Source organism: Microtus oregoni, unplaced genomic scaffold (genome assembly GCF_018167655.1).
Source record: "Microtus oregoni isolate MIOR12 unplaced genomic scaffold, Mior012 000019F_ref0000042, whole genome shotgun sequence".
NCBI classification, from domain to species: domain Eukaryota; kingdom Metazoa; phylum Chordata; class Mammalia; order Rodentia; family Cricetidae; genus Microtus; species Microtus oregoni.
This window is the reverse complement of record NW_024543078.1, coordinates 19,960,190-19,971,088: the sequence shown is the minus strand read 5'-3', so window position 1 is coordinate 19,971,088 and position 10,899 is coordinate 19,960,190. Positions and strand designations below refer to the sequence as shown.

At 46.0% G+C, this 10,899-nt stretch overlaps 1 protein-coding gene across 1 annotated transcript in view; it reads right to left on the bottom strand.

The window, feature by feature from the left end:
- Positions 1-6,263: 6,263 nt before the first annotated feature.
- Commd1 (copper metabolism domain containing 1) overlaps positions 6,264-10,899 on the bottom strand; it is a 105,442-nt gene continuing 100,806 nt past the window's right edge. The window contains exon 3 of the mRNA XM_041668743.1: positions 6,264-6,572. Coding sequence (XP_041524677.1) covers positions 6,465-6,572 — 108 coding nt within the window. The 3' untranslated portion in view covers positions 6,264-6,464. The remainder of the gene's footprint in view (positions 6,573-10,899) is intronic.

The window sequence follows — 10,899 nt, the reverse complement described above, 5'->3', positions numbered from 1 at the left end:
CCCTTGCCTTAAGAAGCCTCTAGCCCCAGGGAAGACACGGGACAAAAAAGAGGTGTATTGATGTTGGGCAAGTTCAGCAAGTACAGAGATGAGGCTGGTGTGCTTCAAAATGCTTCACACGGTCCACACAAGACATTCTTACGTAGGCTCAAAATTCAGTTATTGGGCTAGGGAGACAGACAGCTCAGCAGTTGGGAGTGTATCCTGGTCTTCCAGAAACAACACCCCTGTTGGGTGGAAGACAATCACTTGTAACTCCAGCTCCCGGGAGGACCCAATACTTCTAGCCTCCTCAGGAACCTGCACACACATACACATACCCACACATAGATAAACACATGTACACAACATTAAAACGAATAAACCTTTTATAAATTTAGTTTGTTGTTTGTGTGTGTGGTGCATGGTGCATATGTGTAGGTGTGCACATCTGTGCATATGTCTACAGACCAGAAACTTGGGGTGTTCTGGTCTGTTACTCTTCCCCCTTATCCTGATTTCTTTGAGTCAGGGTCTCTCACTGAACCTGGAGCTAGATGACCCTCTCGTCTCTACAGTTGCTGAGAACCACACTCGGGTCCCCATGCTTAGATGGCAGACCCCCTTTCCCACCGAGCTATCTCTCCAGCGCTCACTCTGTACGGTTCTTAATCAATGGCTTTATTTGATAAAGATGTTTTTGAAAAAGCCTGCCGGAAATGAAGCTAAGACCATCCTGAGTATAAATAGTTGTTATCTGTCTAGGTTGTCATGAGACCTTGGGAGACAGGGGTCATACATGTCCTTGCTATCTGAAAACTGCTGGCCCTGAATGTATGGGGTTCCCATAGAAGAGAATTTGTAGCTTTCACCAATTTTATGTATTTATTTATTGTGTATCTGCAGTGGTTGGAGGACAACTTTGGGGAGTTGGTACCTTCCTTCCATGATGTGGGTCCTGGGGGTGAAACTTAGGTCATCAGACTTGGCAGCATGCACCATTGCTTGCTGGACACCTCCCTGGCCCTCACTGGATTCTTAGATTTAAACTGCACCTGTAAGGTAAGAGCCACTAATATTTTGGAGGTGTATCCACACATATAACTATATAAATGCACCTGTAAAACAAAATATGTACACACACACACACACTTATAGGCACATATGGACATACACTCTCATATGCACAGAAGTATCTGGAAGCCTCTTAACTGAACGTTAAGAACAATTACTGTGGGAGGGAGGGGTGTTTTGGTTTTGTGTCTGTATTTAGTTTTTATTTTATGTGTATGTATGCGCCTGCAGGTATGTATGTGGACCCTGTACATGCCTGGTGCGTACTGAGGCTGGAAGTGCTAGATCTTGGAGCTACTGTTCCTAACACGTGTGCCCTGCTGTGTGAGTGCTGGAAACTCGAGCATCAATGGTCCCAGCCTCTGAGCCCTTTCTCCCTCCGCCATGTCTTTGTAAAGGAGGAAAAGGAAACTTCTCGCTCCATACAATCCTGTGCTGACTTAACATTTAAACCTTTGCGTCATGTGCGACTTGATAACTGAAGCTTCATGAAACGTAGCCGGCTTTCGACTGCAGCACAGGGAGCCTTGCTGGGGCACAGGGGTAGAGATGCCACAGGGCTCACCGTGGACGCTGCTAGAACTCATTAACAGCCCAGAGCTAGGCTGTGTCCAGCAAGCCTGGTTGCCTAGGGAGGATAAGAACAGCCACCTGCCTGGGTACAGTGGACAGCCAGGAAGCCCCATTCATGTGGTACATTGCCCTCAGAGACGGGTGCCAATGAGTGGGGAGTGAGACCAAGGGTGTCATAAACAGAACCAGGCTGTGTGAAAACAATAGCAGCCTCCAGCACAGAGCAATCTGATAGGGACACAGAACGAAGATGACTGGGCCCATGCCACGGCCTCCTGTGTCAACCAGCATCCTTGCTGCGTGGCGTATCTGGGTCCCGGCAAAGACACAGATTTATTTATTCATTCATAATCACATATCTCTGATAAGGTAGACAGAGATGGAAGTCAGCAGCCCCCAAATGTCTTCCTGGCCGTCCTGACCATGCCCTTGTACAAGTCTGCTGCCAATCTATCCAGATGTTCGAGAGGAGGCTACAACAGCCTCTGCCGGTGTCGGCATCAGTCATTCTGAGATCTGTGCCAGTCCATAGCCTTGGTTCTGGAGAGAATATAAATCAGTTGCCTGGTGGTGGTGGCACACGCCTTTAATCCCAGCACTCAGGAGGCAGAGGCAAAGAGATCACTTGAGTTCAAGGCCAGCCTGATCTACGGAGTGAGTTCCAGGACAGCCAGAGCGACACAGAGAAACCCTTTCTTGAAAAACCAAACAGTAACATGGCATCTTAAAAGTTTAGGCTTTTCTTTTCTTTTTGTTTTTTCAAGGCAGGGTTTCTCTGTGAGATCTACCTGCGTCTGCCTCTTCCCTGAGTGCTGGGACTAAAGGCGAGTGCCACCACTGCCCGGCTAAAAACTTAGTTTTTCTAAAACTGCCCTCAGAATCTTTTAAAATGTTTCACTTCATTCTGTCTGTGCAATCAAATTTACTTCCCCTCCTCCAGTCCTCTCCAGAATTTGAGTCTCTAATACCCACAGGAAACAGAAAACCAGTTTTAAGCAGGTGAGCAGAAACAGAGAAAGAACATCAAGACCTAATTATAGTCCCGGGCGAACAAATGATATTAATTTTCATATTTAATCATCTGCTCATGTACAGCTCTGTAGTTTACTCTGATACTTCTGTGCTTTACTCTGATACTTCTGTGCTGAGCTTGTTGGCGATGTCACTTGGCTCCCTTATCATACAGGAAGCAGACTACAGTGGGTCCTTTGTAACAAAGGCTAGCTTGGCATTTCCTATAGCTGTGATACCCCAGAGACAATCAGTCACCTCCATATGAGGGGACCCAATCAAACTCAGGTGAAACTTGTAATTTCTCTAATTTGAGGGTCAAATAGAGTCCAGTTTAAGCTAGCTAGGTTCTGTTTAGGTTCACACTACTGTGGCAAAATCCCATCTAAGACATCTTTTCTGTAGGGGTGGGGAGCTAAGGCTTAAGGCTGGTGTCCAATAATTTCCCAGCTAACGCAAGGATTCTGTCTGTATCCTTATCCCCGGTCTGAGCATTAACTGTGCGTGCCACAAGACAGTTTCTGTCTGTCAACATTCGTTTTCCTTCCATTTCTATTTATATTCTGCTCTCTCAAGTTTCAGGCTGTTCTAAAGAAAGAACTTCAATAATGAATAGTTTGACACAATGTCAGCTATTTGAGATTTCAGGTGCTCACGTCAGCCCTGGCTTTCTTCTCCCTTCCTGTATTTAGGGAGAATAGTGAAGCTCCCGGCTTTAAAATTTCTGTGACTCTCTGAAGAGAGATTACATAAAGGGAAGGCTATAGTGGTGGAATTTGGTTCTCAGCTGATAGGAGCCAGAGCATCCGAAAGCAGTCAGACCAGAGAGTAAGCCAGAGGCATCACTCATATAGCCAGAAAGCTCCCAAAACCTGGATAGTCACCCTCCTCACTTGAAAGGTAGTTTTTGACTTGGCTGGGCTGTTCTACAGACGGATGCTAGAATGACCACCACCGAAGCAGACGTGATTCCCATGAGGCCTGGCTCAGGCTGACAGTCATTTTTATTTTATCCTCCGGTTCCTAACCTCAAGGTGGTCCTAGGATTACAGATGTAGAAAACCTAGTAGGCTGAACCTTCCTGCCATATTCTTGGCCCGTCCCTCATTGAGAATGAGTGTCCCTTACAAAACTCTACAAAAACAACCATTCCAGAAAATACACAGAGAGGATACTACCCAGGCACCCAGAAGGGAGTGGCCCTGTCATACTGTCTAGAGAAAATGGCACACTTTGGAAAGCCCTCCAGCTACCCTTTCGCAGGCTTTAAAACCACATGCTCTGCTTCTGAAAACACAGGGGAAAATCACATTTTTCTGGATTCTTCTGGCTGTCTCTGTATGTTTGCTTAATAGGTTATTTAACTGTTTTTCTTTGTATGTTTCTATATTTTGGGCGGGGGGGGGGGGGTTTCGAGACAGGGTTTCTCTATGTAGCCCTAGTTGTTCTAGAACTGGCTCTGTTGACTAGGCTGGTCTTGAACTCAGAGACCTGCCTGCCCCTACCTCCTGAGTGCTAGGATTAAAGGCTTGTGTCATCACCGTCCAGCTGTTTTTCGAGACAGGGTTTCTCCATAGCTTTTGGTTCCTGTCCTGGAACTAGCTCTTGTAAGACCAGGCTGGCCTCGAACTCACAGAGATCCGCCTGCCTCTGCCTCCCGAGTGCTGGGATTAAAGGCGTGCGCCACCACCGCCCGGCCTGTTTCTATATTTTTATAATATATTATAATAAACATTGTTTATTATTCTTTGTCTTTAATAAAAAAAATTAAAAATCAGTGAATATAAAATATACCTTGTACAAAACAAGTTTTATCCAGACATGTGTAATATGGAAAGTGGAGACCATCTTCAGGAATCAGTTTTGTTTTCCAAAAAATATTTTAGAAAACTCCATATACGTTAACAGTAGTTTTTCTAGTGGCCCAGGGTTTGGAGAATTCCTTTAAAAGCCCATGTCATTTGTCCGGCTATTGCTTGCATGGTAACTAGGCAGAGCTTCGACCCACAGCAGTATGCAGACATGGACTGGTCCTTTTCAATTCCAGACCTCATGGCCTGTGAGTCATCACTAATGGGGCAGCTGCAGCCCTTCCTTCCAGGGCTGAAATCCCATTATCTGATGGAATCCTCTTTTCCTCCACTTCACAGCGGGGCACATTACCTACATTCTAGGTTCCGTGGGAGTACCGGGGGAACAGAAGACGCTTTTAGAGCTTTCTGTCCCAAACCACACACTCATTCTGGATGTACTCTAAGTATTCATTTGAAGATATTTTCTGAAAGGCTTGGGGGAGGGGAGGGCAACATCTAAAGCCTTCTGGTCATTGTTTCCTAACTTCTTCCCTTTGATAAGGGAAGGGAGCCAGACGGTTCCCAGGGGACACTGGAAGCTTTGAAAGTGTCTCCTAGCTGATTTAGGAGGAAGGACTTGCAGTAGATCTGGGGTAAATGCTTTAGAGCGGAAAGGTGGTTACTCTGGGCCAAGAGAACAGCATTCTAAACGCATAACCCCAAAACAACTACGATTTCCAAGCGTCAGGATCACATGACACACATGCTCACAAGGATTAGTTTCTTCTGCTGGAATATTCCTGGTGTTTGGTAACTGCCTTCGGAGGTGGTCCTGGGTTTTCCCCAAGGGGCCATGAGTTGCCTGCGTTGCTCCTGGGAAGAACCCTTAGGAGGTGGGAACCAGTAAGAGGAGCTCAGGTCCTTAGGGACGCACCCTCTGAGGAGCCTAGAGCCCTACTCTTTCCGGTCTCTCCATGCTTCCTGGCTGCAGGAGGGGTATGGCTTTGCTTCTTTATATGCTCGCTTCCTTGATTCTCTGTCTCACCTCAGGCCCAAAACAAGGCGTCAAGTGACCATGGACTGAAGCCTCCAAAACTGAGAGCCGAGAGAAACCCTCCCTCCCTCCGAGATGATGACTTCCAAGCATTCTGCCTCAGTTACGGGAAGTCTCTTAACATACTTTGCCACAAGAACAGTTCTCATTAGACTAGTTCCTCTTTCTCTGTGTATACACGCACATTTGCATGTCCATGTACGTCTGAGGTCTGGTACGTGTGCTCGTGTGCACGTGCATGTGGAGGCCAGACGTTGATGTCAGGTCTTTCTCCTGTGTGTGCGCATGCGCACACCTGCCCTGTGAGACAGGTGCCCACTGCCATTCCTGGCAAGCAGAGCTCAAGCCCTGGAACTCACAATATAGAAGGGAGAACTAAGTCTCCTTGTCCTCTGCCCTCCATAGGTACGCTGTGACATGTGGCCCTCTCCACATACCCACATACACATTCACAGAAGATAAATGTAATTTTACAAAACTGAGTATCCCTACTCAGATGAAACCCAACCTCTAGATTTATAAAACACCAATTCAGCTCCATCAGTCAGTCCCAGAAGAATCTCAGCAGGCTCAAGCTGGGCGCTGAGGTGAGACCCTAGACCTGCCCACCTCCTTGCACGGTAAACGAGAGCTTTACCTGGAGCTGTTTACCCAGCAGCCTCCTTTGTAATTTCAGTGCTTTTTATAATTGTTCCTCATAATCTTTATGCGTGGGAACCTCTCCAATGGAGCAGATGTGAAAGCAAAAGAAGCCAGCAAGAGGACACAGTAAGATTTGAAATGGAGGGGTTTTCTTTTTTTAAAGTCACTTTTTAAAATATGTTTTTTATTTATTCTTTGAGACTTTCACATATGTATGCAATGCCCGTTGGTACCACCAGTGGGGACACAGGAGTCACAGGGTCAGCGGCAAGGCTCAGGAACACTCCAATACTTCTTCCAATCGCACGCACGCACGCACGCACGCACGCACACGTGCGTCAGGCTGCTTGCATCAGCGTGCCGATGCTCTCTTCCACCTCCGACAGTCTCTTCAGGACCTGCTTGACTTTAACCTCATCAAATTCCAGACACAGAAATTCAGATTCCTGTAAAACATAAGAGGAGGCTTCAGAAACCTGCAAGATGGCTGTAGCAGTTTAAAAGAGAATGGCCCCATAGGCTCGTCTATTCGTGTGCTTAGTCACCAGCCGAGGAACTGTTTGGAAAGGACTAGGAGGTGTGGCATTGTTGGAGGGTTTGTCCCCAGGAATGGGCTCTGAGGGTTCAAAAAATTCACACAAAGACCAATCTCTCAGCTACTGCTCCAGTGCCTGTCAGCTTCCCACCATGATGATCACGAACTAAGCCTCGAAAACTGTAGTTGAGCCCCAAAATTAAGCGTTCTTTTATAAGTTGCCTTGGTCATGGTGTCTCCTCACAGTGATGGAACAGAAAGCAAGTTGGTGCAGCTACGGCTATCTTCTGGCATAAGCAAGCTCCTGACAGAGGCCCAGGACCCCAGTGCAGTGAACCAGACTTGGGCTTTAAACCTCTGTGATGCTTTACCATGCAAAGCAAATCCACACGGTGTCCTCAATGAAGCCCAAGTGTAAACAGGGACGAGTGCTACTGATCTCATTATGAGAGGCTCTGCTGGGGTTCGATCGGCACTGTACAGATGTAAGGGAAGGACTTAGGTGTTGCTACTTTGTGGATGGAAACTGAGGGCAGGAAACCCCATCTGCAAAGTTTAAAATGGCACAGTCAGATACTAAACTCCCAGCCCTGGCTGACTTCAGAGTTCGTGCTGTCTCCACCTTATATAATAATGAAAGAATTGTGATTAGTCCCAAGTTAGTCTGGGCCAACTGTGACTCCGGCTAAAAAGGAATCGTGATAGGTTCACTGGGAAGAGCTAAGAAATGACCAGATCTTGAAACGGCAGCAGGCGGTTTTCAGGGGCGACCCCACGCTGTGAGGGAAGACCTCCCTCAAGGATCTCCTCCCACCAAATTGCCTCCAATCACTCAGGATTGGTGAGTCAACCTCAGGTTAGGTAAGTGTCTGAATCAGGTCTCTGAAGTATGTGGCAGAAACCTCTCATGCCCCAATAAACCCTAACTCTAAACAGTCTTGGAAGAGATGGGCAAACATGGGTATTCCAAAGTGTCAATCTTTTCTATCCTCAAGAACAGTTACTGAGTAACTTTACTATAAACGCTTACAGGTTATATGTTCTAACTGCCTTGCTCTCCAGAGAGTAAAATTAAGGTTCCAGGTATGTCAAGTGACAAGGCCCTTTGTCTGTTTAGAACAGAATCATGGGATTAAGACTCTTACCTGCACATTTTCCTCTCTAAACACTAAAGGCGATCAGAACATCCTACCCCAAGAATCTCCTTTGACATTGTTTGAGTTGAAGGTAACTGAGAATCAACAGCAACCTTCTAGAAGTTTCTTCTATCCAATCAAAGCAAAAAACTGAGAAATGAAGAGAAGACTGGGGGAATTTTTTGGTGGTGAAGATAAAAAGTTGACATAAATTATACAAACTTACTAAATTAACCTATATCTATAATTGTTTTTCTTCCAACAACTGACTGCTCCAAGTGACTTTATTTATCACCCTTCATTAATCAGGTAAGCAAATTTCCAAGTCTAATGGTTTCTGTGAGTTTTCAGGGTGTGTATCTGAACACAATATTTAAAATATCAATGACAATACTATTTGTAAACATCTTTTTCCTATTAGCATTTTTGCAGTTTAACCCACAGGAGTCCACAGAGAGCCTTCTATGAGGGAAGAGGTTTTCTCCTAGGGTGCTCCCAGCCCTGACCCAGAATGGCAGGAGAAGGAGTGTCAGCAAGCACCCTTACAGGGAGAGTCGCGCTGCTGCCTGCCAAGAACGTTCGGGAGTTGACTTTGAAAACCAACTTTGTTGTTGCTGAACTGACAGCACTGACCTGGGAGAAAGGAGCACGGAGGGCCAGAAGAGCCTCTTGGATGAAAGCTTCCACCAGGAAAAACAGTTTTCCCAACTACTGGAATCCTGTCCTCAAACTTGTACTTGGACAGGAAAGGAGCTTAGAAATTCTGTCAAGTTTTCATTTAGTCTAAGAAAACAAGTTTAAACAAGAGAAGAACATGGGGCTGAGAATGTAGCTTGGTTGGCACGATGCTTGCCTAGCATACACAAAGCCTGCAGTTCGATATCCAGAATGTGTAAAATCCAGCACGTTGGAACACGTCTGTAATCCCAGGATTACAGATTCAATATCACCCATAACTATACAGCAAGTTCGAGGCCAGCCTGTGGAACAGAAGACCCTCTCAAAATAAACAAACAAATAAACAAATAAATAATAAACAGAGGCCAGAGAGATGACCCAAGAGTTAAGAGCTGGACAACCATGACGACCAGGGGTTTGGATCCCAGCACGTTCCTGCAGTTGTGTCTCTGCGCTGACATAGGGCCAGGTCACGGGTGACAGGAGGACTGCCAGGGCTCACTGCTGCCAGTTTAGCTGAGAGTGGGCCTCAGATTCAAGAACAGTGACAGCAGACACCCAGCACCCTCTTCTGGCCTGTGTGTGCGCATCCGTATGCAGACACGCGCCTGCACTCACAGACACAAATAAACATACAAACATATTAATAATGAGACTTCCCATGTTTCAAACCAAAGAAGTAATTAACTTTTTTCATAAACATTGGGCAGTTTGGCATAAGTTTGGCATAATTTGGCAAAATTATGACAAGATCTAAGATTTGGAAGCCCTTTATCTTTCATTCAGTTTTCCTGAGACCGTTAGTTTAAGTTTCCAACATGTTTATTTAACGTTTGGCCTTGGAAATGACAGTCCGGAAACTAGCAATTATTAATGAATAAATATATACTTAGGAAACTGTAAAAGAGATTATGACCATGTTTTCCTCCAGTGAGAGCCGGCTGCAGTATTAACTCAGTATTATATGTGAAGAGACTAGGATTTAGGATCCATCTTGGGAGACATACATACATACACACACACACACACACACACACAAATGTTATATAGTTTTCTTTAATAATTGAAGGATTTCTATATGTAAGTGTGTATGTGCACAGGTGCACATTTGTGTGGAAGCCAGAGGTCAGCCTCTGGAGTTGTTACTCAGCAGTTCACTGGCCCGGAGCTCACTGAGTAGGCTGGCCGGCCAGCAAGCCAAACACCTCCATCTGTCTCCCCAGCACTGTGATTACAAGCACACCACCACACTTGGCTTTCTTTCAGGGGTTCTGGGCACTGAATTCAGGTCCTTCCATGTACCTTACTGGTTGCCTGGCTGGCCTGGAACTTGTTATGTAGACCATGCTATCTGCCTGCCTCTGCCTCCTAAAGATGGGGCTCAAAGTGTGCACCACCACATCTAACCTTTAAATCTACTTTTAACTGATAATGAAAACATAAAAAAATTGTATTTATAGAGCACCATGGGATATTTTGAATTTGTACATATTTGTGATATTAAATCAATCAAGCGCACCTATTCATTCCTTTAACGGTGAAACATCCAAAGTCCTTCCTTCTAGCCTTTTGAAAGGGCAGTGTCTTGTCTGCGGTTGCTCAGCTGTGGGACATCTTAGCCCATCTAGATTGGGGCCCACCAGTTAAATTCCTCATCTTCCCCTTTCCTATCCTCTCCAGTGTCTGGTCCACCGCCAGACTCAACCTTCTGTGAAACCGACTCTTTGCTGAATCCAGGACCTGACACAAGCCCAGCACACTCTTCTATGACCTATACCAACAGTGAGGTCAGTGTGTGTGCAGGTGTGCACTGCCATGCCACACGTGAGAGAATAACCTCTCACGTGCCTCCATGCCTCCGGAGAGAATAACCTCATGGGTCAGTCCTCACCTTCCGGAAGTCTTGTTTCAAATGTTTTACACACTTTTGAGGGTGGGGCACTGCTATATCACACACATGGAGGCTGGGGAGAGCTTGTAGGAGTAGCTTCTGTCTTTCTCCTATGTGGGTCCTGGGTCTCACACTCAGGCCATCAGGCTTGGAGGCAAGTGCCTTTACCATCTCCACAGCCTGGGCATTAGCATTTTTTAAAAGTAGGTGCCGGGGACTGAACCTAGGGCCTCATAGCCCCAGCCTTCCATCTTGTTTTGAGACAGAGCCCCTGTTTATCTGCTTTTTGTGTTGTTATTTGTGTGCGCATGTGTGTGTGCAGCGCCAGGCTAGCTGGCCCACCAACATCCAGGGATTCCTCTGTGTTTCCTAATTCCCTGTAGAAGTGCTGAGAGTATAGATGCTCACGTTATGTGTCTGGCTGTTAGATAGGTTCTGGGGATTTGAACTTGGGTCCTCATACTTGCATGACATGCACTTTTACCCACTGAACTATCTCCTCAGCCTGAGATTAATGTTGTTGTTTTGTTTCT